Raw genomic sequence first — 27093 nt, forward strand, 5'->3', positions numbered from 1 at the left:
ATGAAGGATGATTCAAGCACCGCCGGTGTGCTGAGCACTCTCCGACAGCGGGTGTCAGGTGTGAGCAGCAGAGGGAATTGTTGCTAAAACCCCAGCAAGATATTCCTCGCTGCTCTGTGGAGGGTGTCCCACAATGCCCTGGCTGCGTGTGATCGGATAACGCAGCTTGCGGTGGAGCTCCTGGAGCTACATCTGCAATGAAGACGGCATTTTGTGCTAGTGATGTCAGTGGGATACGCAGAAATATTTTGTGCGTTGTATATAGTTTGGGCTTGACATCTGGTTTTCTTTTTTAAGCGCCACTATTGTTCTGAGCTGCCGTCTGTATTCTGGCAGTGCCCATAATGATGTGTGCTTCCCACGTTGCCTGCACACACATGCTGAGAAAATGCCTGTCGCCATCCTTTAACAAGGATACGCTGGCAATCTGCAAAAGAGAACAATACCCCTGGGCTGCAGAAAGCAGTTTCCTTTCCCCGGTACTTTAATGAACACTTGAGATATTTCCAAGCTGTAGGAAGAGGAGATAGGATGGATGGGTTCTCTGTTCTGCTCCTTTCCAAGCCTGGCTCCGCACGCCAGAGACTTCCGGAAAGATGAATAATTCCCTGCAATTATTGAATTTACTGTGTAGCCATACGCATAGTGTCATCAAACTGCTTATGCCTTGGAGGTCTCTTAAGTGACTATAACCGCGAAGGGGCTCTTAAGTTCTCTGTGGCCTTTTAAGCCAGCAGTTCTGCCAGGGAACACATGCAGCTGGATCCTGTGCCTGCACCGAGTGTACTGACTTTGCTCATGAATCGTGGGAAGCTATGGGGCCCCACAGACAAAGCCCTGCGTGAGGGATCTGAACCCTGGCAGGGCACGCTTGCCATTCACTGAACTGACTTCCCAGTTGCTGTGTGTATCGGGATTGGGAAATCTTTGGGAATATAAACCTTTCCGAATTCCTCAAACTCACAGTATTCATATATAGTCTATGCTTGTGTTTATAATTGTACATTGTCCTACGTAAATATTAATACTGTATTTTTCTTTCTTCGTAGTGTACGGAGGCCAAAAAGCATTGCTGGTACTTTGAAGGATTATATCCTACATATTATATGTAAGTAGTCATAGCTTTCCTTTTTGTGTTTTCTAGTGCTCAAGAGAGAATTAGATGCTGTAGGCTCTTAGAGTGTTGTTCTTTCACTAATTATACTTTTTCCATAACTTCTCTGAGACTTTTTCTAATTTAAAAATGAAGATGGAATAAACTTTCCTTTCCCTCCTTCCCCGTGTCCCATCTCTTTCCCTTTCTCCTTATTAAAAAAAGTGTACAGACTCGTTTCGCCACCCAATCCAGGCGACCTTTCCAATTAAAAACAAAATGCAAGATCTTAAACAGCTCTTATTTCAGAACACTGAAAGGAATTGTAAGTAGAGCCATGCGAGGACAGTTCTCCCTTTGTTTTGAACAAGGGCAGGTAATCAGGCAGAATACCAAGAATGCTTTGAAAGTGAGTTTGTCCCTGTGCTAATACTGTTGTTTAATTTAGGGAGTTGGGATGATTTGTTAACCGTGGCATAACTGTCCTTTTGATGAGTGGCATCTACATTCACATCAGGCTTAGGTGTGAACCAAATGTCAATGTCCTGTAGGTGCATGATTGAGGATTTCTCTGAATTGCAGTTTTCTGTTTTAAATTGCCCACAGCAACAACAAAAAGGCAGAGGAAATGTGTGGGTGGGAGGTATCTTCCCTGTGGATTTGGGGGCAGAAAGGAGATAAATGTACTAAACTTTGTCCCTGGGTTGTATAACTGTAATTGCAAATACCTGTACATAAGTTTAAAAAAAATAAAAATAAAGTGAGGTGGAGGAGTAGGCAGCAGCATTAGGTCATCTGTTCCTTGAGCAAGCTCTTCCTTGCTGAAGGATTGGAAATTACTGTAATCCTTATGCTACCCAAGAACTTTTCTCCCTTTTCTTCTCCACCTCCACTTCATCTCCCAGAAACAGGAGAGAAATGCTAGAGGCAAAAAGCAGCCAGGAAGCCAGGCAAGAAACAAAGCTCATTGAAAGAATGAAACACTGTATGGTTTAATCATCTGTGATCCTGAATATTAACTGCTTAGGAAGTGTTTGTGCCTAGAACTCACTGCCTTTTTTTCAGGTGACTGAAATGTTGAGAATTACTCATAAATGGTTGGCCAGAACAGATGGGTGAATTTAAATAAGTTAATTTTCTTTGCATGCTAATAACAGCAGGACTCTGGCTCCACCTACATTTTATTTTATTTTGCTGCAATGTGGAAAGAAGGTGGTATGTTATGAAATTACGAAAATCCCACTGTACCTTGACATTCAGGAGTGCATTAATCATCATCACCTCGGTGTTCTGCTTACGTTACTGCCCACATGCTTTCACAGCCAATGTTTGTCTCCCTTGGTACTACAAAGGGATACTTGGATACAAGGGATACTACTTGGATATTGGGTGCTAGCTCAGACTCTTCGTGCCACAGGTAAATACATACCGAGTCCTGCAAAAGCAAAGGATACAAAGGGGAGGCTCGCTATCTGCAATAGATCTGATGCACGCAGGGTTGCTTTCTAATTGGTTTCCTTTTGGTAACTAGTTTACTGTTTTCTTTGTGTGCTGAAATGGAGTATCTTGTAGAAAAGCAGTGTGTTTATTTTCCAGTCCGTCAAAGAGGTTAATTGGAATTGCACACAGCTCTGAACATTGGAAGGAAAGAAGTTGTGAGAGGGGCTGTGGTGTTGGTGGGTTGTTGGTTGGTTTGGGAGATCTTTTAATGTGGAGGGAAAACTGTTGTATATTGACTATGTCAGGTCAATCAGAAGGCTGTTACTAGTAGTTGTGTGTGTTTGTGGTAGTTACTGCAGCACCCTGTTATCAGAGTCATTGCATAAATGTGTTGCGATTGTCAGTCTCGGGGATAGTGTAAGTAAATGGAAAAAGGAAGGGGAAAGGGGTGGGATGTGTGTCCTCGGTGATTGTTGCGATGGTGATGAGTGTCGCGTTAATGCTATTGTTATTGTGATTATGAGTTTAAGTGGGGAAGAAGAAACACTAAGGAAAGGCAATAAGGATTTGGGGATGGTAAACCTCAGAGGATAGATAACGTGTGACAAGCGAAGAGATGTGGAAGGGAGCGGGGAGAAGGTATTTGAGTGCATAGGAGCACATGCATCAAAGTGCATAGGGGGCATGCATCAAAGTGATAGGAAGGTCATTGATGTCTGCGGTGCCTGGGCTTTCCTACTTTGTTACTTCTGCAGTTTCTGTTGTCTAGGATCCCCAGCTGCTTCCTACCTGTGCTGTCTTTTCACACCTGTATGGTGGAGGAGAGGCACAACACCAACCTCAGCATCTTAGGGTAAAGTCCCATTGCTTTGGCATTTGTTTGACCCTTCACTGAGGTAATCCAACTTGTTAATCCCACAGAAAGTTGTTCATTTTAGCACATTCAAGTCTGTGTTGAATCAGCTTGGTACATTTTTGGCAAACACTGGTGAAATGGGAGGAAGGGAGTACTCTGCATATTGTGGGCGAGGAGGCATGAATAGGATCTTCTCTATTTGCATATGGTTAGATGTTAAATCATCTAAAGGCATAATATGTAACTTCATCCTGAGAGTGTCTCCTCTGTGCAAATCTAGATCCGGGATGTGCTGTAGTGAAACGGGTTTTGTTTTATCTTACAATTTCTGAAGCAACAGTCCATAAGAAGCAGATATATTTAGTCAAATGAGTTCACAATAGCTTCCATTCCTTTCTATCACTGGTTTTCTGTCAGAGGTTTTTTCTATCCAGTTAACATATGTAGTCTGTCCTTTGGTCTTGAGACTATCTCTGGAGACTTATGAAACCCAGCAGTGCAATCCTTTTTAATGATTTCCCTGTGATTTCAGTCCCATGCTGACAGTATGTCATGTCTCTCTTGGAAACACTTTGTATTATAATGAAAAGGTAGGCTTGTCAGCTCAGAAATACCAAGTCGTATGTCTATTCACAGATCTAGCGTGGCATGCTTGGACCAAAGCATCCCTGGACTGGCATGTCCATATGCTTTTTTCTCTCTTCTGGGTAGGCATATCCTCCTCGAAGGTGCCTGCTTCTCTTTCAATTGCCCAGAGTAATAGACGTCCAAGGTGGACTGTCACATAAAATGGTTCTTTGCTTTTATCAGAAGTCTAAAGGCAAGATAGCTGAGTTAATCTTTCCTGTAAAGGCTCAACTTCAGCCATCCAAAGACAGAGATAAGACTGTGTCTGCTAAGCAAGAGGAACATGGGGTAAGAAATCAGCATGCCAAATTAAGTGTACTGGAAATTCAGCTAGATTAGGGGGTAAAACTTGCAGTGATATGACTGTTCTTTTTTTGGAGCTTAAGTTTTTTTAGTTTTTGATTCAATCTGTCTTCCAGTGTAATTATTTAAAAAAGAAAAAGCTGTTAGAGATGTTGCTCAAAGCTTTCCTAAAACTTGTTGGTTATGCTTTCTGTATTAACAGCTAGGGCAAAAGTTGGAGGTCTCTATTACAACACTAATGATACATCTCTCTGTCCAAGTAGTTAATGGTATTAGCACCTTTTTAAAATTATTCTTCCAGTGGACATAATTGTTCTAGCCTTCATAGATCATCAGTAAGCTTTAGTTTATTTCAAGCATGTTTCTTCCAAATATAATTCCATTTGTTAATGCTAGACTGAGGAATTGATCATTTTCCAAACTTTTCTACCTCTGCTGTGTGAATCTGTTAGCTTAAGATATAGCTTATTTCAGACCAGAAGCCATCATGGAAAGCTTCCCAGGAATCTGGGAGACATACATTGGTGGTCTACTGTTGATACAGAGAATTTCAAAGACTGCTCTTAACTTACTTCACTAACCAAACCATTTCTCCGTGTCCTACGTGCCTGAGCCACAAGATATTGACAGTTAGATACTTTTCTCCTGCTTCAGCGAAACGTTTATTTTTGTGGCCTGGAAAAATAAGTAAACAAATATAAAGTGGAGAAAGGAATTAATCATTGGAGTCTAATTCTTATCCCTTGGAAAAGCAGGAAGCCAAGTTATCCCTGACTTTGCTTAAAGAATTAGACCATACATCTTGTGTGGATGCACAGAAAGCAATTCAGAATTAAAGCTGTTTCAACAGACTTGACTCTGATCCTCTACAAGGATCCTCATCCTACTCTCACTTAAATAAGCCAGCTCAGTCTTATTCTAGATGCACCTGAAGTGCTTGTGGTTGGCGGAAGAGATGGTCAAGATGGTTCTCTTCTTGGCAATAATGTGAATAATGACATAGTGAATGCATTAGATTGCAAAACCACCTCCTCTGTATGCAGTCGCCAGCAGCACTTAAGATACTCCAGTTGTTTTTTCCACTTCTGAATTGGGAATGAACAGTAGAGGGAAGGCTGCCTTACATTTTGCTGATGAGGAGTAGTTTGATTAGAATGATTGTGAATGTCCCCCTCACTGCAGGGTGAAGTATGTTCCCCAGTATGACTGACCAATCCCATAGGTCTTTTCTGTTTGTTTTTCCTCCTGTTGTTAGCTACCATCACATCAGAGCTTTTAATGAGGTGATAAATTCCAGATGCTAGAACCTGCATGTTTCTAATCCTCTTCTTTCCAGGCTCCATGGCATGTTTATAAAGCAGCACAAATGTTTTTGAGTATGAGTGGTAAGCATGTGTCCGCAGCAGTAGAAATACCATGGCTGATGTCACTGGGTCAGTGAAGTAGTCACCCACAGGAAGGGGGTTGGCTGACTTAGAGGGAGAAAAGAGTTTTGATGCTACCCAGTATTGAGTTAACATTATTTCAGCTCGTCCTGTTGGATTATTGTGTATTGATTGATTTGATTTTTTTTTTTTTTTTTTTTTTTTTAAATAATGTGATACTCTAAGAGAAGTAGTGAGGAAAAGAGAGTAACTCTGATTAGAGAATCAGAGTAACTCATGTGGGAAGGGTTCTCAGGAGACCTCCAGTCCAACCTCCTGCTCAGAGCAGGGTCAGCCATGAGGTCAGACCGGGTTGCTCAGGGCTTTAATCAGTTAGGTCTTGGGAAAACTCCAAGGAAGAAGTTGGCACAACCTCTCCAGGCAACGTGCTCTGCTACCTGGCTGTCCTCAGGGTGGATAAGTTTTTCCACATACCAAGTCAGAACCTCTTTTTGTTTCAGTTTACATTTGTAGTCTGTTGTCCTCCCACCCTGCACCACTGGGAAGATCCTGGCTCCATCTTCTTAGTAACCTTCTCCTGGGTACTGGTAGGCTGCTCTTGAGTCCCTCTGAAGCCATTTCTTCCCTAGGCTGAACAAGCCCAAGTCCCTCAACCTCTCCTCATAGGCCAAGTGCCTCAGCCCCTGACCATCTTGGTGGCCCTTTGCTGAGCTCACTCCAGTTTATCAATTTCATTCTTTTTACAGGGGATGGCAAAACCAAATGTGATATTTTAGATGTGGTCCAACAAGTGCTCAGTGAAAGGTGGTAGTTACTTCCCTTGATCCACTGGCTAGACTTCTGTTGACACAGTCCAGGATGCTGTTGGCCTTTATTGCTTTCATGGCACACTGCTGGCTCATGTTCAGCTTGCTGTCTGCCATGACCCCTAGGGCCTTTTCAGCAGAGCTGCTCCACAGCCAGCAAGGTGTTCATCCTTCCCACAGGCAAGACTTTGCATTTGGTTTTGTTCAATTTCATGAGGTTCCTGTCAGGCCATTCCTCCAACCAGTCTAGATCTTTGAGTGGCATCCCTGCCCTTGAGCTCATTGACTGATCCCCCGTTTGGTGCCACCTCCAAACTTGATGAGAGTACTCAGTCACCAATTTCAGCAGCACGCTTGTCAGCAGGACAGGTCCAGACCTCTGTGGTACTACCAGCGATTACTTCATGCTCTCTGAGGGAGAGTGTGACCCATTGACCACTGTCCTCTGAGCCCCACCATCTAACCAGGTTTGTCCGCCCGACCGGACCGTAATGTCCGAACTTGGGTACAAGAATATTGTGCAAGACAGTGTGGAAAGCCTTGCTGAAGTTGAGGTAAATGACATCTGCTGCTCTCTGGCTTGTCCACAGATACCATCCACTGCCAGTGCAGCGGTAGAAACTCTTCTTGCTGCACTTGGTGTCCCTTGGAAGTATCAGTTGTAGGTGAGGTTTGGCTTTCTTAACATCACACCTACTTGTGTACGTGATGACTTCTAAACTCCTCCTTGGTAGCTTGTACCTGCTTCCACCTCCTGAATGACTTTTTCCATTGGAGCTCAGCCATGGGTTCCCTATATAAATATATTTTGACTGGTCACTGTTGTGCTACTAGGTGAAAGACCTCCAGAAAGAAACATGGAAACTTTCTCTGGAAGAAAATGTTACCATTGTTGCTGGCAAATATGTGAAGAACAGAAGAAACATAGGGGAGTGCCATCTTGTAACTTTTTCTAATTCTTGTTATCTGAAGCAGGACCTGAATTAATGTTAAAAGCACGTGCAGATGGAAGTGCTGTATTTTTAGGCTAATATGTTTCTGCCGGAGGAAGTAGTTTACTGCATACAGCAGACAGCTGCACGTGTACACATTTATTTTATGTTGATTAATTCTGTTTAATTTTTCATTTAGAATTAGTATAAGAACATGAATGTAAACCTAAAAAAGCAATGTTTGCTAATATTCTTCATGTTTTAAAACATGTTCCTGCCCTACATGGGAACAGTCGATTCTTTCTCTTATTTTGGAGGAGAATGCTGATTGTATTCTGTTTGTGGTTTTTCATGGTTTTTTAAATAAATTTCTTGTGCATTTCCACACACTTCTCTTCAGATTAAATTCTATTGTATTTATCACACAGTCGTATTCATCTGGGTTTTGAATGTAAGCCCTTATGTGCTTGGTGGTCAGTCTACAATTATTCAGATCTTAGAGAGCACTTCTTCCATCAATGCGTGTACAAGAGGCTGGGAAACCCCCCCAGTCTATAATAGTGCATTACCAAGAACCTACAAAATGTTCCAGATGAAAACAATAAAAAAGTGATTTTTTTTTTTTCCCTCTCACTGTTATTCAGATAGCTTAGAGAGCACTTCTTCCATCAATGCGTGTACAAGAGGCTGGGAAACCCCCCCAGTCTAGACACAGGGCATGTTGCATGATGGGAGCTACTTTCTGTGCTCCACATCCTGTTATGTTTACTGCTTTTAATTAAGTTGGCTTTCCTGATGATACACTTAGCTTTCCCATTGCAATTACAGCCGCATGAAGTGTCAGCAGGTGTGTGCTTAGGGCAGTAATCTAGCTGTTGATTTATTCTTCCATTTGATTTGAAGCCAGTATGGAAGAGGGAGAGGGAAGGCAACGTAGTAGTTTTGCACGCTCCCAGGCACCTTGAATGGCTGGCACTGTGCAGAAACGGAGACCTGGATTCAGGCCAGGGCCACCAATTTAGCAGTGAGCAGCCACAGGGAGGGCCTCTTTGCATTTGTAGTTCAACGCAAGAACGTAAGCGCGCAGTTTGTATTGTGAAGGAAGACAGCAGTAATTATCAGGCAATCTGTGTAAAAAAAGCAACAAAACCCCACCACTATGGCTCAGTCCTCTGTGGCCTTAAACAAAGTTGTGATGTACAAAACATCACAGCTAGCTTCAATAGTCTGTGCCCTTAAGGTGGTATATTCTTTGCTTCAAATAAGGGACTAGATTCCCTTGACATTGATGGATCTGTTGAGGTTGTAGTCCTGATTGCTGTAATCACCCAGCCACTAGATGCCTTGCCAAGCACTTGAATTTGCTTCGATGGATCGGTTGTCCGATGCACAACCTGGGGAGAATTAGGTTATCAAATTAACAACGAACTCAACTTGCTAGGAGTGAGTCTTGAGGAGGGGAGAGGGATTTAATATCTCAGCCTTCACAGGCAACCAAGCAGGTGACTGACCTAATTTGAGATTTGAAGCTCTGAACGATTTTGGAGTTGGAGGCTGACCAGGCATAGGCAGCCTATTCTGAGAAAGGAGGGGAAAGAGGAAAGGGGGGCAGTCTCTGTCTTCCGGTGGAGTATTCCTCTGAAACCAGATTCTGCTCTGGCTGAGGTGGAGGAGGGAACCCAGTCCCACCCCCCTCTCATTTCCAGAAGATGCAATAACCACAGTTGTGGCTTATCATGAGTTTTTCCTGTTGGGGCTGTTTGACTTGAAATATTCATCAGAGCATTAACCCTTCCGTGTCCCAGGCAAGAACCCTAATGTGAGGCTGACAAGCACTTTCTTCTGGCTTCCTGTCAGTGGGACACGAAAGCTTGTACCTGGTTTGAGCTCCAGTGGACAGCATCAAGGAGCACTTGACCCCGAAGTCATCTTGAAGCTTCTAACCCTTTCTGGATGGGGAGACCCTGAATTAAAATTTTGAAAGACTTGGTGGCACCTAACTGTTGGCTATTAGTACCTATGTCCTTCTCTGTGTATGATCCTGCACTGGCTTGGCGAAGAAAAAAAGATTTGCTATGCATTAAATGCTATGCATGTTAAATTCAGGCAGATAGCAAATTCATGGACACCCGTCGCCCCCTGCCAGCAGGTTGCTTATAGTCTCCCAAAGCAGCGAGTGGATGCAGTAGGACTGCTTGCCCACTGGGAGCAGCTTGAGATATGAAGAGCTAATCGTGTGTTTAATAAAGGGCCTGACGATTAACTAGAAGTCCTCATTCCTGTTTGTATAAGAAATTTACAATTCCACCTCCAGAAAATTAAAACTCATCATACAGGTTATCTATGGCTTACTTTTGCCAGAGCCTTAAGCTGTGCTGTTTCTCTGCTTTGTTCTGTGAAAGACAGGCCTGCAGCCTTTGTTGAAAAATGGCTATTTAAGGTACCGTATACTGCCACTGGGCAAAGCCCAAACCACAGCAATTCTTGCTAGGTTCTGCCAGGGGAGGAGCAGAGAAAATTTCTGGCCAGAAAGCCATGTGGTGAGACTTGCTGCCTTTACAGACAAGGAGAGTCCCTCTGTAGGGCGGCTTTCCTCTTGGGGTCTGAGAAGAGAGGGCTGGGGTTATGGCAAGCCGTTGGGTAGCAGAAGGGTTGTAGAAGGGTCGGTTTGATAGGAGCAGCTGAGCAAATACATCTCATCCCATCAGAAGTGGAGGAGGATTTACCATATTCTGCTGAGTTCTTGCACAGAGATGGTGTTTATAGGCTCTTCACCTAAAGAATAGCTGAGAAATAATCTTTTTTTCAGCTGTTGCCTGCTCTTGTTTTTCATGTCTGTGTGAAGGACAGGAGCCAAGTATCTTGTCTCATTGTAGGAGATTTTAGTTGTGTCAAAGCAGACAGGAATTGAATCTGAGCAAATATTGTTTCTGTCTCTGTTGTTTCTACTCTGTAGAAAAAATGACCTGACAGCCCCTTCCCTCCTTTTCGCCTTACGTTTTCTTATGTAGTTAAGGGCTGAGTGGTTTATCAAGTACCTGGGTAACTATATCCCTAGTGCTCTCCTGGGTACCGGCGGCAGTGTTTTACTCTCAAATACAGATGTACCACTGAGGTCACGGCTGCGTTCATCTATGAAGCAGTTATATTTGTTATATATACAGTTATATATTCGCCAAAATTAGACCTACATTTTACAAGGCACTGTTATTGCATGTGCTGAGGGATCACCTCTGCTATGTATAAAAGAAGACAAATGCTTTTCGGTGCTGAGAACCTGTGACCGCTGAGGGATCACCTCTGCTATGTATAAGAAAAGAAGAGAAATGCTTTTCGGTGCTGAGAACCTGTGACTGCAGGTAACTGTGGTGGAGTTGTGTCCCTGCTGAAAATTAGGCCATGTACGCAGGCATGCCAAGGAGACACAACCAGCTCTAAGACCAAGGCTGGAAGGCAGATGTTGCCTATCACTCTGCTCCACTAGCCAAAGACCTTGCCTGTGTTACTGCTCCTCAAGCATTTAAGTGAGTGCCAGTGGAGGGATGTGGCCTTTGCGTTTCAGTATCTTTCTGGAGAGAGATTAAACCACTTTGGGACTCAGAAATAGTTACTTAGGTGGGACTCCTGAGTGCAGAGTTGGACTCTGTTTTGATTTCCATGTTCAGTGGGCTGCTGTAGCAAAATGGATTCCTTGGAATAACCTCTCCACCATGCTTGTAGTGTTAAGCTCCTGCACTTGTCTGGTGGTCTTCCCCATGTATGCAGTCAATAACCTGGGTCTTTCTTTACATAGCAGTACAGGCAATGACTTTGCTCTGAAAACTGCTTTTTTATTGAAAGATGGAAATGTGCATACAGAATGGTCTGAAATGAATTAATCAATGGTGAAATAAACTTGGTAGAAAAATAACTCCCTCGCTTTCAGTTACTTGGTACACCTTCTGTTGATCCTCTTCCTCATTCCTCATCCTTCAGGTCTAATTCTGAGTCTTGTGGCAGTGCAGTCCTGTTGAACTCAGTGGCACTACTCCACATTCATACCACAGCCAAGACTGAGCTTCATCAGAATCGTTTCTGCCAGTCACTTTGTGGTGGTCGCCTGCTTTGTTTTTCTTTTTATTCATGGCTCGTTTGATTTTTTTTTTTTTTCCCCTCTGTTCAGCATCACTGTATCCTGGCAGCTGAGTTCCAAGCAGATTAAATCTTTCTTCTTTTTCTTTTTTTTTTTTTTAAACTTTTTTATCCTAGAACAAGTAAATACATATGCACACTTCAGCCGTCTGCCTTCATCTGTTCAATGGTAGCAGACCTGAGCCTTCTGGCTTTGAGGGTTCAGCATTGAGTCTGCCTGGAGGTGACCCAGTCTTCAGTGGTCCATCCCTTCCAGTTCTTGTGAGCACTTGTGGTTCTCCTGGTCTTTTGCCTGTGCCAGTATTAGGACCATAGCTGGGACTTCCTTAGCTTCATCTGATGCTACTAGCCAACCCCCCAAAATCTTTCTCTTCTGTTCTTAGTTTTGGTCTGTCGCTACACCCTCCTTTACTGAACTTCCTGGCTCCCTTTTGGTCCCCCCCGACTTAAAAAACTGCCAGTGCTTCTTGTATTCCATTGAATCCCAGTTTGCTTCATAGACTTTACATGCATGCAGTAATCATTTAACCTCTCACTGGCATGCAGCCTTTTTTGGAATTAAAGTCATGCTTGTCTACAGGACACTGGTTAGAAATCATGCAGTTTACTGTATCTGGTTGTTGTGGGGGTTTTGTGGTTTTCTTTCACCCTCCCATCCTCTGTCCCTCTGTCTGCAGTAGGGTTTCTGCCACTACATGTGGATTAACTTTTTATGTTTTGTTTTACTCTTCCAAAAGACATTGCTAATCAAACATCTTCCATGTTAAATCAGGTTTTGGCACATACGATGCAAACAGTCTAGAGAGGAAACCTAAGAACACTACAGCGTGCATTTCAAAGGGATGGTGTTGATGGGGAATACCCATGCTGGGTGAGGACAGGGAATGCTGTCAGACCACTGTGGCTATACAGTCTGCTGAAGACTGTAATCCTTGCTTTACCTCTTTAATTTCTCCAGTTTTCAGCAAGTGCCAATCAGGGAATTATTTTTAGATGCAGTTCTTTCCTGCGGCAGCTCTGCTAAGAAGAGACTTGTTCAGCTGTGTAGATGCAGGTATAAATGGAAAAGAGCTTCTGGACCATTTCATTGAGCAGTTATTATCCACAGAACACATGCAAGTATGGGGTTTGTTTGTGGGGTTTGGGTCATACCGTATACCCTTATGTGAAACTATGTGCTTTGCTTTTCCATTAAGGAAAGAAGTTCAGCATCATGATTTAAGTGCGAACCCAGACAAAAAGCTTGTCGCTGTGATCTGACATGCGGTGTAACCGATCTCTGACACAGCAGTTCCTTGGTGTGCTAGCAGTACAAGTCTTTGGACATGCAGATGCATTCATTTCACTCTACTGAATTATGAATGAAAAGATGTACTTTCTAAATCATAAATCACATTGCAGACAGTTTTCAAAAGAGAGACCGTATGCTTGGTGAAGTTGCAGATTAGCAAAGTAACTAATGAATCATGTCTTATCCTACACAATAGGTTAAATTTTGATCTATGAAACAAGCATTGCCCTAGGGAAATACAGTTCTCGGGATCATCATTGATGTGTGAAAGAGGGAAATCGGTTTTAGAAATGTCTTCTGTAGGAGATGGGCTCAGTCCAGTTCAGATCAATAGTAAGGCTCGTTCTTCTTCAACTGGCATTGGGCACAACCAGTCCTTCGCTGTTAAGCAGAGCCAAAGCAGAAGTGTAATTTAAAGGATATGCATATCAATTCAATACATAGATGTGTGTGCTTAATTGTTTTTTCTGAACCAGGGTCTTAATTCTGCTGGGATTTGCTGTCAGGCAATAAGAGATAGTACATCAAAGACTGATTATACTTAAGCTTTTATGTTACTCCATTAATAAGCTGATTTTATTGTTGCCTTTTGCCTGCTAATAAATACGGCTTTTGTAAGTAAGTTAATTTTCTTGTAATTGGGATTGATGTTGGCAGAAGTTGTGTTGTTTTTTCGTAGCACATTGAATCAAGAACAAGAGATCAGCAGAGCTTCTGCGGTACCCCGATGGCAGTATCAGCAAATGGGCTGTTTGTTCTTCCAGTCGTCTTTGGCGCTGCTGGGGAATACAAACAGCAGGTTGTTATCATGGTATCATCCTTGATTCCAGACTCCTACATACGGGTACTTGTGTCCATACTTGCAGACAGGCAAAATCAAGCACCCATTTGGTTTTATGGGTAAAAAGTGAAAGGGTTACTAGCGTCAGATCTCAAAGGGATTTCCCTCCAATCCATGATACTGATTTAGCTTCACAGATCCACCCAGCAAATGCAGTGCTTAGCCTTGGATGAGTTGCCTTGGAAAGCTTACTGGCTGTTGTAGAATGGAGCTTCTCTAAACACAGCCGTAGTGAGAGACTCCTCCAGCCTTTGCATCATCATTTTCAGCTGTTTGAAAGTGCAATCATCTGTGTAGGAGACGAAACTTCTCTTTGGTGGCCTGTTTGTTTGCCATTCAGTGGTCTCAGGAGCTTCATAAACATTCAGCAGTTGAGCCTTACTGTCTTCCAGTGGGTACTTTAGTCCTCTTTTGCAGGAAGAAAAGCTAAGCCACTGAGGCTTAAAAAATGGTGCTGACTTGCAGGCTAGACAATTTGGAGATTAAAAATAAAAAGTAAATTCAGGTACTGTGCTCACCTTACAGATGCTGTTTTAATTTTGGTGGTTTGAATGACCATAATTATATATTTTAAAATAGCCTTTTCCCATCTCTTCTGGCTCTGGAGAAAACAGATGCAAAAGAAGTGAGGCAAATGTGGGCGTGAGGGAGGCGTACGGGCAGCCTCCCTGGGCTCTCTGTTTTAGTTTAACTTTTAATACAAGTTCAGCTCTTGGGGCTTGATCTGGAAAATGGCTTTGGGGCCAGAGGCCTGCCTGGCGCATTCGTTCCCCGTCCTGCTTGTGGTCAGGTGTAGGTGTCTGGGCTGACAGAGCCAGCATGTAGAGGCAGAGATAAAGACTGCTCACGTCTCTAAAATCCTTCTACAATTTGGCCTTACTTGCCTCAAGAAAGGCTACAAGAGGGCAGTCCCCCAGTGATGTTGGGAACTCGTGAGTGTGGCTCTTTCTTCTAAAACATGGAGCAGCAGGAATGGGTGGGAAGCTTTTTTATTTGCTAGCACAGGTTGCCCGCAAAGGAAGGGATTGACATTCATTTGCCACCTCCTTCCTTCTAGATTTACGGGCTCTTTCCTGGCCCTGGCTCTGCTTTTCTGGCCTGACAAGCCTTAAAAAGTCCTTGCTGTGCAGCATCAGCGAAAGGAGCAAGTGCCCATCAACACGGATGAGGCGCTCCAACCACGAGTGTGTTAAAGAGCAAAAGGGGTACCATGGCCACTGTTTTAACACAAGGCAGCGGCTGCCACCCCATTTTGTAAGGGGTCTGATCCTGTCCATGCATTTAATGTATGTCTTGAAAGCTCCTGTTGGGTTGATCCACTTGGGGAGCATGGAGGGATGCTTAATTTCTTGGTCCCAATGGGGCTGAAGTTAATGCTGACTTCCTAAGTTTTGTCAGTAGTTTTGTGAGATCTGGTAGCTTTGAGTAGGAGCAGTTGTTAGGGTCCTGGTAAGCTTTAAAGAAGAAAGGTTGGAGATTGGGATGCTTTCAGGTTCAGGGATGGCAAAATGGGTGTTTTGTCTTTTGGCATGAGCAACTTAACTCTGCTTGAGTCTCAGACCAGGTGCCTGAGTATATTAATGGACCTTGCCGTGCTGATCATGTCAGGTCCTCCAGCTTGCTTAAATAAATCCTGCCTACTTGTCATCAGAAGAGCGTGTAACTGTTTTCACTTGCAAAACAACTGATTATGTATCCATAGAGCATCCTCCTCTGGCCCCAATTAGAGGCTGAAGCCTATGTGACTTGACATATTTTGTGAGTGAAGGTTTGTTAATTGAGCATGTAAGTGTGTAATTGTCTGTACAATTACCCAATTGATTTTTCTTTTAGCTTTACCTACAAATATGGGAGCACAGTCATGCAGTTGGGCAAATTTTCAAAACCAGATGCTTAATTAAATCTGTGCATTGAGCATACAGGTGTGAACACCCTTAAAAAGATTGATCCAGTTGTGGTAACCTTCTCTTTTCTTTTGGCATGTGGATATGCTAATCTGAATGTTTTCATCCAAGTCTGTCACATACCATAGTTTCTGTGTTACCTCTGTCCTTTTTCCTACTAAATATGTTTCATTGGTGTGGAAAATGGCAGTTACCATAGAAATTGTTTAGAGCTAGCTGTTAATGTATGTGCTAGCTTTTAGTGAAGTGGTACCTTGTGCTTACAGTGGTTGTTGCTATAATACCTTTAAAACAGTTCTATTCCATATGAAATACTAATTTTAAATGGGGGCGGTTAGAGGAAAGCCTACTTAAATAATGGGAGTTGTTGGCAGTTGCAGTCCAGTGCAACTTCTGAGAATCAAAAAAATGCCATTCAATTTGCAAATAACGGTACGCCCTCGGTGGTTTCTCTGTTTGGAAGCTGCCGATTTGCAAAGAATGAGTGATCTGGCAGTTTTGACCTTGCAGTTCTTGTTTGGTGCAGTGAATAAAACCCCAAATGGCTCATGTTTGAGGTCTGCAGTGTTCATTTACTGTGAAAGAAAATACAGTAATACTGCTTTTCTTTATAACGTGTCCTTTTATATGGACTTAAACACTACGTTCAGTCTTTTTGAGGTGGCTTTAAAAGAAGTATATAGGAAGGTAGTTTCAATAACATGCAACAAGTTCCTGAATAGTGATAGAGCTGCGCCATGGATGTGTACGTGTGATTGACAACTTTATCCAGCCAAGGGTAGTCTGTTCTTATTTATAGACCCACAGAATGGTTTGGGTTGGAAAGGTCCTTCAAAGATCATCTAGTCCAACCTCGCTGCCATGGGCGGGGACATCTTTCACTAGATCAGGTTGCTCAAAGCCCCGTCCAGCCTGACCTTGGACACTTCCAGGAGGCTTTGCCTCCCAGGCTCATGGCGATGTCGTAAATAATGCCTCAAGCAGGGGTGCGAACAGCGGCAGAGTTGGGGATGCCATTTTAATCTGAGTGACAACCACTCCCCTAATGCCCTTTTCTCTTTATTTCTCTGCAGATGTCGCTCCTATGAGGATTGCTGTGGTTCAAGATGCTGTGTAAGAGCTCTCTCTATCCAGCGACTATGGTATTTTTGGTAGGTCAGGGCATTTGGGAATTTTATGTTTGTCCTGTTCTTGTCTTGTTTGTAGGACTTGTTTGTAAATCAGGGTATTGCCAGCCCTAGTATTTTAAAGTAAAGTAGGTACAAGTATGCAGTAGTGTATATGTGTACATATAAGTGCAAGGACTTTGTTTTTTTGCTTATAAAATTCTCCCGATGTAGTGAGAAAACACTGGAAAAGCAGGTTACTTGTGCCAGGTTGACCTTTCCTGCTTCTGCATCCTCCTGGGTGGGACCAGGCAGCGGTCCCACTTTCATCCAAAATTGCTGAATTCCTTATGCCTGTCCCAGCTACTACCAAGCAGCAGCGTTTGTCCGTTTTTGTTGGGCACTCAGTTTTAAAAGAGGATTGTATAAGGAGGATTGTGCATTTAGGCAGGGTTTAAGACATTCTTGCCAGCCGAACTGAGGCTTCAATTAAAAAGGAAGAGAAGTACATTTATGACTATGAGGATTTCACTGGAGATGACAGCAAGGGAAAAGAAGGCAGAAAGATTTGAGCTTGTGAAACCCGCAGCTCAGTAATCTGGATAAAGCTTAAACTAATCACTGTTATATGCATAATGAAAAAACAAGGTAAATTCGGTTTGGAGAGGAATTTAAGAAAGCACCTGAATAAAACCTTCTCATTACAGTAGAGAGAACGCAAAAGCTCTTCTAGAAAACCTGATTTCAGGCATTTTTATGTAGAATTTGAAGACTGCTTAAAAAAAAAGCCTTCAAAATTGAAACAAATAAACACTGAAAACCAGAAGCCTGATATGTACTATAATACCGAGATTTCCCGAAGCTGACTGTGGGATTTCAGTGTGCAATCCTTACTGATATAACTGAGGAGCTCTGCATCTCAATCCCTGGGGTGACGTTGTAAATCTCTGTTTTTCTGTTCAGAACAAATCCCTTGCAGGAACGCTGCCAAAAGGGAATGTATTAATCTTGGCTCAGGGAAACAGGACCTCTTTCTGCTCTCGTTTCTACCGTAGAAACAAGAACAGAATTTGACCCTTTGCATGAAATACCTCTCGCTGCCATCCAGTGTCACACTCTTCCTCTCGGGCACCTGGGAATGCTCCAGAGGAGATAAGCATGGTGTGTAGGCTTGCCTCTGGCCAGCTTCAGTGGCCTCTGGCCAACTTCCATCCCTTCCAAAAGAACAGAGTTGTCATTGTCTTCCAGTAAAGGCCCCTGAAATGAGATGGCAATTACAGGCAGAAGAACCATTTGGGTTTACGGGAGCTTGCATCAGTCACTAGCATGTCTGATAACTAATCAAGGAAACACAGTGAAAGCCACTGTCTGAAAAACAAAATCTGACATGCCCTTGCTGCATGTGCCTGTTTCTACAGCACCAGGGCAAGGGAATGATGAGGACAGTTTAGTCAGGTCGGGAAAAGGAGCTGAGAGGAGAACTGAAGCAAAATGATGTTCTTTTCCTTGAGCATGTATATCCTGTCTAGGAAGCACAAAGCAAACCTTGTCATCTTCAGTGCTGAACGCTTCAGTCTTCTGGCTTGAGCTTAAATGCCAGCTACCATATTTCCCATGGGAGACGAAATTACAGTGTTGAGTAATCCAAGAACATCTAAGAATCTTCTTTTAAGGGCAACTGCAGGATAGTATTCCTCTTTGTCCCCCACAAACCTGGCCAGCCTCGATGCTGTAAGCATGAGGCTTGTGTCCAAGATAGGCAGTTTGAAACTGTACCAACCCGGAATTTCAGTTCAGCGTCCCAGTGGCAAAGGTCAGGTATGAACCTGAACGTTCCAAAAGTTCAAGGGCGTTTTAGTTTCAGATTTGTATTTTACATGCCAGAAAACATCAGACAATAGTACTAATCACTAAAGATGTCCGTAATACATCCATAAGTGCCCCATGAGTGCTACCTGAAATGACATAGACCTGCTCTCAAGAGACAACATATTTAAGAAACCCCGATAAAAGTCGTAGGCTGATGATTGGTAGGTGATACTCTTGTTTCTCTCAGCGAACAGTCTGAGTCTGAGAGCTGCCTGAACGCAGGTGGGTTTTGACTTCCCTCTTCTCTTTGCCTAGGTTCCTTTTGATGATGGGAGTTTTGTTCTGTTGCGGAGCTGGTTTCTTTATCCGAAGGCGAATGTACCCTCCTCCACTAGTAGAAGAACCTACTTTTAACGTGTCTTACACCAGACAACCAGTCAACACTGCATCAGGTCAGAGACTGCTCATTAAACAAATTTCACTAATTTCTTACATTTGTCAAGGCATTTAAAAAGGGTGGGTTTGGGGGTTTTGTTCGGTTTTTGGAAACTGTGGGATTTGGACAAGGGAGTGCACTGCACTGCACAGCCACCTCCTGTGATGAGTGAAGTCGTCTGCCTTTCAAACAGCATAATTCAGCTGCAGTGTACAGAAGCGTTTTTGAAACCCAGGATGACAGGACTTTCAGTTCCCTTCTGTTGTAGTAATATATTACTATATTTTGTATATAGTAATATTAGTAATATAAAATTTAGTAATATAAAATATTCCCTAATAGTTTTACATCTGTGTGTCCATGCATGGAAGTTCTCACTTTGCAGCGTAAGACAAAATGATAGGTATCCAAAATGAACAGTGACATGAAGAGAGAGTTTTAAATATAATTGATAACATCTGGCAGAGGTGAAGAAAAGCCTAATGTTTTTCTTCCACGGTCTGCCTATCTTGCAAGTCTTCCCTTTTTGATTTGCCTTCTATGCTCTGTGCTACAGTTTTTCTGCAGCAAAGTGGTCCTTCTCCCCTTGTTAGACTGATTGCTCTCTCTCTGGTCACTAATGGCTGTGAGCATCCGGAGGATCTACCTAGTGATGGCTCCTCTGGCAATACTGCTTTCTAAGTTTGTTATTTCTTCCCCTCTGGCTGTTAGATAGTCCCAGTTAGGCGAATCCTGCAAAATAAGACTCACCTGTAAGCAGAAGATGTTTGTGCCTATGTGAGCATTTTGAATCCAGCTGTCCCTAGTTGGAAGACCTCCTGCAGTGCTGAGATTATATCTGAGTGCACGCTCAGGTGCTTGCCTCCTCCCTGCCTCAGCAAGGCCAAACTGAGACGTTTTTAACCACTCTCCAGATTGCATAAGCCAGTGCTGATTTGTGCCAGCGGAAGCACACACACACACATACGCAGGCACACTTGGTACACGGACACTTTTCCTCCCGGGCTGTCATTTTATTGCATGTTGTATTAGAGAGAGCTAAAGCCAGAGGATAATTACCTCTTCTGACAACTTTTTTTTTGAATTGGCAATTTGTTCTTGTTTCATACTGCCTTGGAAGTGGAAATACAGCTGAATGTTTTGTAATGAGAAGGGGGACCTCTCTGAAAATTTGGTGCCTCAAACCTCTCTATCAAAAATCTTCTGAACCATTATGTCTCTGTGCGATGCTGTGGCTGCATCAAGACAGCCTCCTTAGAAAAGTGTCCTAAACCCCCATCTAGCTAGCTGTGACTACGAGCGTTGTGCAGAGATGCAGCATTCAGGCTCTCTCCCCTGTCATGCCTGCTATTGCACACCTGCGCGCCTCGTGCAGACTTTGGAAATGCTTTTTCTTGCATCCTTAAGCACGTACCCATAGACGTGCATTTCTCCCCTCTCTCTCTCATAGGTCTAAATGGATAAAAAGATGTTACAGGCACAAACTAACATTTTATTCACCCCTTTTTTTTTTTTTTTTAAATCCTAAGGGGTTTTCTTAGGGCTTCCATTCTGCATCTTTTTTTCTGCTTGACTGAACAAGCATTTCCACAGAGAGTATTTGTTTTTCAACGGTGGGGAGGGAGCCAAACTAAATAAACCGTGTTTTTAAGCCTGAAAAATAATCTCAAGATTATGTGAACAGGGAGCATCTTTGGCTGGATTGGTGAATACCGGATTTAATTTTAGAGCATGGTTTTAGTTTTTTTCATGGAACGCAAATTGTGGGCAAATATAAAATAAGCACAAGCCCTTCGGTGACCTGCTTATGCCACCTGCTTCCAGACTATTATTACTGTTTCTTAAAGCTTTGGGCTCTGAGCTAACCCCACCAAAATTTTTTTTTTCTACTTTTTCTACTATTCTAGGAATATTCAACAGCAAAAGCAATGGGAATTACTAGTCAACCAAGTTCACATTTTCCTCTAGCTCCTCTTCCAGATTTGGTTGAGGTGGAGCCCCTGAAACGGGGCTCCTTGCCCATCTCCCTCCTCCCCTGTGGTGGTAACGGCAGCATCTTCTGCCATCCCAGCAGCAGCCTGGAGGTGGGAGTGCTTTTTCTGTGGGCCTGACTAGGAAAATGGATTGAACACCTCACCTACAAACAGCAGTTTGCAGACCTGGTGGTGTCTTTCCCTTTAGGTCTGGCCTACATAGCCCCAAACTGGCAGTTCAGGTGCTAGAAAAGGTCTGGTCCCTTTGTAGGCACTTAAATACTTACTGAGCTGATCCCACAAGGAAGTTGATACTCAGATGTTGTTTTCTGGTGGGTTTAATGAACTGAAGAAATATCTCAGAAGATTGGTGTCCACACTTGCCCCCCACCCAGTTCAATAATAATACACGGAAGTTTTAATGAAAACAGTTGTTTTCCTAAGGAGCAAGATGCAGTGAGCTACCTCAACCTCTCCCATTTCCCCCTGCAGATGGAAACTGCAGAAATGCAGAGCTGGGCAGGATTTAACTTTAAAACAAAAATGCTTAAGAAAAAGGCTACAGAAAGAGGGTATTAGCCCAAACTTTGGAGAGGTAGGACTCGGCTCCTGTTCCCAGCCTGGCTCTCCCGCAGCCACGTGCTGATGCTATACATGGAAGCAGAACAAGGGCTTCTTGTCGCCGCGGCAAAGGAAGAGAGACTGCGGAGCAGCCCTCTTTGCTCAGGCAGGAAGAATTATTGTGGTGGTGTGTTAAAAATTATTGTGTTAAGAAGGAAATAGCTGCGTTCCCAATCTGCTTTCCATCCTTTTTGCCTCCCAAGTGTCCAAACAAAGCTCCCTAGGCAGACACCCCAGGCTCTGGGACAGTTTGCATCCCCATGCCTTGTGGCTCGACCCATCTGATTTAATATTGTAAGGACACATTTTTGGGTTTGGTATTTAGCTCCTTCCTGAATGCTTGAAGTACTAAAGGGTGCTTAAAGCTTCAAGAAGCCTGTATTCCTTTTGTGGCAATACTGAGTCCTAGTGACACTAAGTCACGGAAAGAAATGATTGAGTGGAAAATCCATTAGAGGCTGTGTCATTATAGGGAAAACAGACTAGCACCAAAAGAAGAAAACCTGTTGCTCAGCTGTGATTTTTTTTTTTTTCCCGTCCAGCTTTATTTACATAGAGAGAAAGAGAAGAAAACTAATATACATTTTGAGATAGATAGAGACAATCTGGTGACTTTTATATTATTTACATAGACAGAGAGAAAGAGAAGAAAACTAAAATACATTTTGAGATAGATAGAGACAATCTGTGACTTTAATTGCTGGAATTGCATTGTCTTCTTCCACCACTCACTGTGGTATCTGAGGAGGGTTACGCGCCACCTTTGCTATTCCTCATGGCAGCAGTCTCTGTTACACCCCATGTGTCACAGCTAAGGAATTTTGCGTTTGATCGTACGTTTCCTTTCCTTCTCCCTGCAGGCTCCAACATCACTTCCTAAATTTAATCTGTGGAAAGCAATCTTGTCCCATTGTGTTAGCCAGCCATACTTGGCTTCAACTTGGGTTTTTGCTTTGTACATGTTTACTCCTTAGCTGTATTGTGCCTTGAAGGGAAATTATCTATTTGAGATGCACTCTGGCATACAAACAGATCCAGTACACTACAAAATAACCTGTGAAGTCCTCTCGTAAGACTTGACACCTGAGTGAGGGCTGCAGTGGAAACCCCTTTGTCCATCTGAGAACCCACGCCTCTCCTTTCTGCAGGCACGGCAGCTTTTCTGTCTGGGGAACTGAGCAGGGTTCACTGTTTTCCCTTTCAAATCGTAGTCGCTTGGGGCAGTGGTGCCCTTTGTTTTACTAAATGATTTCCATTGCATGTGAAATTGAAACCTCTTGGTGAAATCTCAAGAAGTGAATGTCGTCCTGCAAGTCTGGGTTTTCTCTGGAATGGGAGAAAAGTGGCTCCTTGTCCTTGCTCTGATGAACACTTTGAGAAAACTTGTCCAAGTGTACAGAGGAGAAGCCCTGGAAGAGCACAACCGCTGCCTGATGCTTCTGCCATTGTTGATACCTTTTCTCTCCTTTTCTTTCTTTCAGGGTCACAACAACCTGGAGTGCCGTATTACACAGATCCAGGTGGACCTGTGATGAATCCCATGGCTATGGCTTTCCACGTCCAGCCCAATTCCCCACAAGGAAACCCGGTTTACCCACCCCCACCTTCCTACTGCAACACGCCACCTCCCCCTTACGAGCAGGTGGTGAAATCCTCCACGTGAGGACTCTGGCTCTCTGACCTGACTGTGTGAGAAGAAGGTGCCATTGCAAAATGACCAAGATGAAGGGCGTCCACCCTTTTGAACACTTGCTAGTACTCCAAGTCCTCTCTCCCTCCCTTCCCTGCACCTTTCCTCATTAAAGTTACTTGCAAAGGGGTGATTTTTAAATTTTTTTCCTTTTTTTTTTTTTTTTAGTAGAAGTGGATTTTTTCTTTGTCTTCAAAATGAGAGAAGTCGTCTTTGTAATGCTTTTAATGGAAACCTGTATTTAAAACCTCTATGTCTTTCTCTTTATTTATTGTTCGTTTCAATCATGGGTTTAATTGCGTTGTGGCAGCCTACTGATAGCAGTTCTTTATGCAACCCCAGAGTGATGTGCACTCTCATAAAAACCCCATAGCAGAAATGCCCGCATCTAAGGGAGATGACAGAGAAATGACTACCTCTTTGGGTAGAAGAGGCAGGGCAATGCTTTTACCAGAAATGGTGGCCACCATCTTTTCCATTTACGTTTTTCTTGTAAAACTTGGTTCTGCTGCACAACAGAGAGGTGCTGTGATAGAAGCCTGTGAGTGACTGGAGCACCGGCGATGGCTGAGCCATGGCAGCGGCTTTGCCAAGTGCCCTAGAAAAGAGGGATTCATTACTTTAAATGATGCATCTAAAAGCAAAGGACAGGGACTTGAGTGTTTCTTGGCCAGCACCTGGATTCTGCCTGTGTGATTGGCATCCTGACTCCCCTTGTTTTGCCAAGGGTGAGATTGTATGAAACAGCCGATGACCTAAATGTCAGGTAGTAAGAGGGAGGTGTTCTAACCTCAGAGCTGCTTGTGCTTGTGCCTCTTGACAGAACGGTTAGAAACACTGAAATACATAGGTAAGTTTTCTTCCCTGAATTGTAAAATAATTAGAGTAAGAAGGAATGGGAGCACACTTCCAGGTTTGCTCCCTTTCACATTGATGGGAGTTTTGTCCGTGAGAAATAGTAGCTTTCATTATGGTCTTACTGCTGCCACGAAGAGTACCAAGTAGAGCTGTCATCTCCAGGTGACAGATCTGTAAAACTGCTCTCCTCTCTAGATGAGGCAAATAAATAACTTTTTGGGACTAGTGCTTAATAGCAGTTCCTTGACCAGATGCGCAGATGGTTTGGCTTTCAATGACTCTTAGCTCTTCACGTGTTTTCCTGTGAGCGGCCCCAGGATTCCCAATTCACCGTCTCGTGCTCGTGGCTGACTCTGAGTGACCACAAGTCAACACCTTCAAATAAACACAGAGCCCCTTTCCCTGTGAGGGCTCTCGCACCCATCTATGTCTAGCAAAAATGTGAAGCTGCTCTGAGACATGACCACAGACTAATGGGACCTTCTCCCTTCGTGCATATTCAGAGCCATGTCACTAACAAGTGACAAAAAGAAGATGCCATCGCCTTCTACTGCTGAAGGACCTGCAGAAACAGCATAGCTGAGGGTTAGGAGTCCAGTATGGTCCTTTGGGTACCGGGTGAATGCTTACTCACTGCCAATACACCGACTGTTCCTCTGTCACTCCAGCCAGGGCACAGAGGTCACCGAGGTGGTTTGGAGTAATCGTCTGAAGACCTGTGTTGCACAGGGAGCCAAAGCTTTATTTTGCTGTTAATGCATGCCGGTGGCTTGTGAGAGCTTGTTCCTAGGCGGCAAGCTGGATTTGCAGAACTGGCAGGGAAGAGCATCCCTTTTATTATGAATGTGAGTCTCTAACAGAAAAAATCATTAAGGGTTACTGTTTCTCAAAGCTGCTGGTGGAGTTAGTCATCTGGAGCGGAGCTAGCTTTTGAGGAGCTCATTCCCGCAGACCTGACTTGGGTGAAATTGTAACTAAGGCTTTCCCTTACTGTGCATCATAATGAGGGACAAAGCAAAGAGCTTTTGTGTGTGCAGTGTAGGCTTGGTGGACGCTTAACAAAAAAGTACATTTTGTATATGATTACTGGGGCCATCTGCACACCACAACTGTACATATTTTCTAAATTAGTGTGCACTTGAGGTTTAAAGGCGCGTATGTCACTAAATATGGTTGTGTGTACATGACATAATTTTTTAACAGCAAATCCAACCTTTCTTTTTCCGTCAATAGAAATGACAACAGACCTCATGTTAGTAGATAGATGTTGTTAAGTCCTTTTATATTATGAAATGTATCTATGACAGCTGGCACTTTCCTGGACACATTGAATAGAAGCCTTTTATAGTGAACTCTTACGCTGTACATGGAAATTCAACTTCTGGTGAAGTTTTCCTAAAGTCTGGCTGGTTTATTTGCTAGTGTTGATGGATGACACTACCTCTTACAACAAACACATGCAACTCCTCTGCTAGCAAACTTGCTTGGTCTTCTCTTGAAAACACAGCACCTGTGTGGGCATCCATATGAATTACTTGCAAAAACTGTTACATGCCTTTCCTCTTGTTGCCTTGCTTTTGGAAGTTTTTAGGGTTTTTTTATTTTTTTTCCCTCTTAGTTTAAAAAAAAAAGAAGTGGGGAGAAAGATGGGAGAAGCCCTGTAACTTTCGGTAGGGTGATATCAACAATATGAAGTTGATTGGGAGTGTACATTGCATGTTTTGCGAGGTTAGGTTGTTGGGTTGGAGGATGGATGGCTGGAGCAGAAGTAGGTCTTTCTACAGTCTCGGGGGCGTCTATTGCTCATAAAACTTGTGCAAGCTTTCTTTTGAAATGCATTTTATTAAAGTAAGATTGGCTGTCGCTGTACCTCTAGCCCTCTTCATTGCTCTTCCCTGAGCTGTATGTTTAAAGTTCTTTACATTACTGAGCAGAGTTAAGAGTGGGACCTCTTGTGTGCAGAGGAGGAGAGAAGGCAGATCTAATGCAACCGAGGGATTTGTACTTGACAACACTTTAGTAAGCCAGATGTGAAACACAGGCTACAGGCGCACCACTGGAAAGGACGGGGTTACTTCTCACCAGCAGGCAGTGATGACAGGTCAGGTGTGCAGCCCCACACAGCTCCTTTCAGCCCCGCAGCAGGAGAGTGATGTCTCATTCAAGATGACCCCCCCCCCCGAAGAAAAGCAGCAAGGGGGAATGCTTTCCCCGAAGAAAAGCAGCAATGGGGATTGCTTTTTTGTTCTTCAGCAGGACTGTAAAGCCTCTTTGAGCAGTCAGGCTAAAGCTCATCCTTCAGCCGCTGGTGACAGAGCTCTAACTGCCTCAGGCCCACACTGAAGGCAAGGGCTGGCTGTTGCCAGAGCATCTCGCGGGGTCAGGAAAGTAAGTTTTTCTTCCCATAAGGTGCCTTCCCTCCAAGGTGCTGCCTTACATGCTATTGAAGGAAGGCTCCATATTAATGGGTGAATTAAGTTCATTGCAGTCTGAGGGTTCATAAATTTTTGCTGCTTCTTCTTCAGCCTTCCAGCAAGCGTGCAGCCCTGGCACTCGCTGTCAGGCCCAGGGCACCTGAGACACCTCTGTCAAGGTGTGGGTGAGGGAGCCCGTCAAGGCAGCGCTGTTGGGCTGAAGCCACTCAAGTAGCACAATCTTATTCACGGATTTTTTTTGTTCTTGTATCTCTCCTCCACCTCCTTCTCCCTGGTGTGACTGGGTGCCCCATGGCTCATAGGAGAGGGGCAAACGGCACTTGCAGCATCCTGCAGCGCCTTCCATGCCTCCCAGTAATTAGCAGGCTGATGCATCAGCTGTGCTGCAAATAGGCCCCAGATTGACAAGGAGGGTGCCAACCCTGCCATTTCGGTTTGGGGCTGCCAGGCAGCTGCACCTGTGTTTCATTATCACTTTGGGAAAAGATGCGGTGACAAGCTTTTTTGTTTTGTGGGTGGGTTTTTTTTTTTTTTCCTTTTCTTTAAAGCCCTGTGA

The 27093-nt window shown here is 43.7% G+C and overlaps 1 protein-coding gene across 1 annotated transcript; it reads left to right on the top strand.

The window, feature by feature from the left end:
* Positions 1-23497, top strand: VOPP1 (vesicular, overexpressed in cancer, prosurvival protein 1). The gene is made up of 5 exons (XM_009275018.1): positions 1-60; positions 1050-1108; positions 16683-16760; positions 18840-18976; positions 23036-23497. Exons 1-5 carry the CDS (start codon positions 1-3, stop codon positions 23215-23217), a joined length of 516 nt encoding a protein of 171 aa, XP_009273293.1. The 3' UTR covers positions 23218-23497.
* The last annotated feature ends 3596 nt before the right edge of the window (positions 23498-27093 follow it).

This window comes from Aptenodytes forsteri, unplaced genomic scaffold, assembly GCF_000699145.1.
Source record: "Aptenodytes forsteri isolate BGI_AS27 unplaced genomic scaffold, ASM69914v1 Scaffold282, whole genome shotgun sequence".
Taxonomy (NCBI): Eukaryota; Metazoa; Chordata; class Aves; order Sphenisciformes; family Spheniscidae; genus Aptenodytes; species Aptenodytes forsteri.

Bases quoted from the DNA above. Each gene is read 5' to 3' on its own strand.
- VOPP1 (XM_009275018.1), top strand. From the start codon at position 1: ATGAAGGATGATTCAAGCACCGCCGGTGTGCTGAGCACTCTCCGACAG. The intron at 61-1,049 runs GTGAGCAGCAGA...CTTTCTTCGTAG, and splicing joins TCCGACAGCGGGTGTCAGGT to TGTACGGAGGCCAAAAAGCA. The intron at 16,761-18,839 runs GTAGGTCAGGGC...CTCTTTGCCTAG, and splicing joins CAGCGACTATGGTATTTTTG to GTTCCTTTTGATGATGGGAG.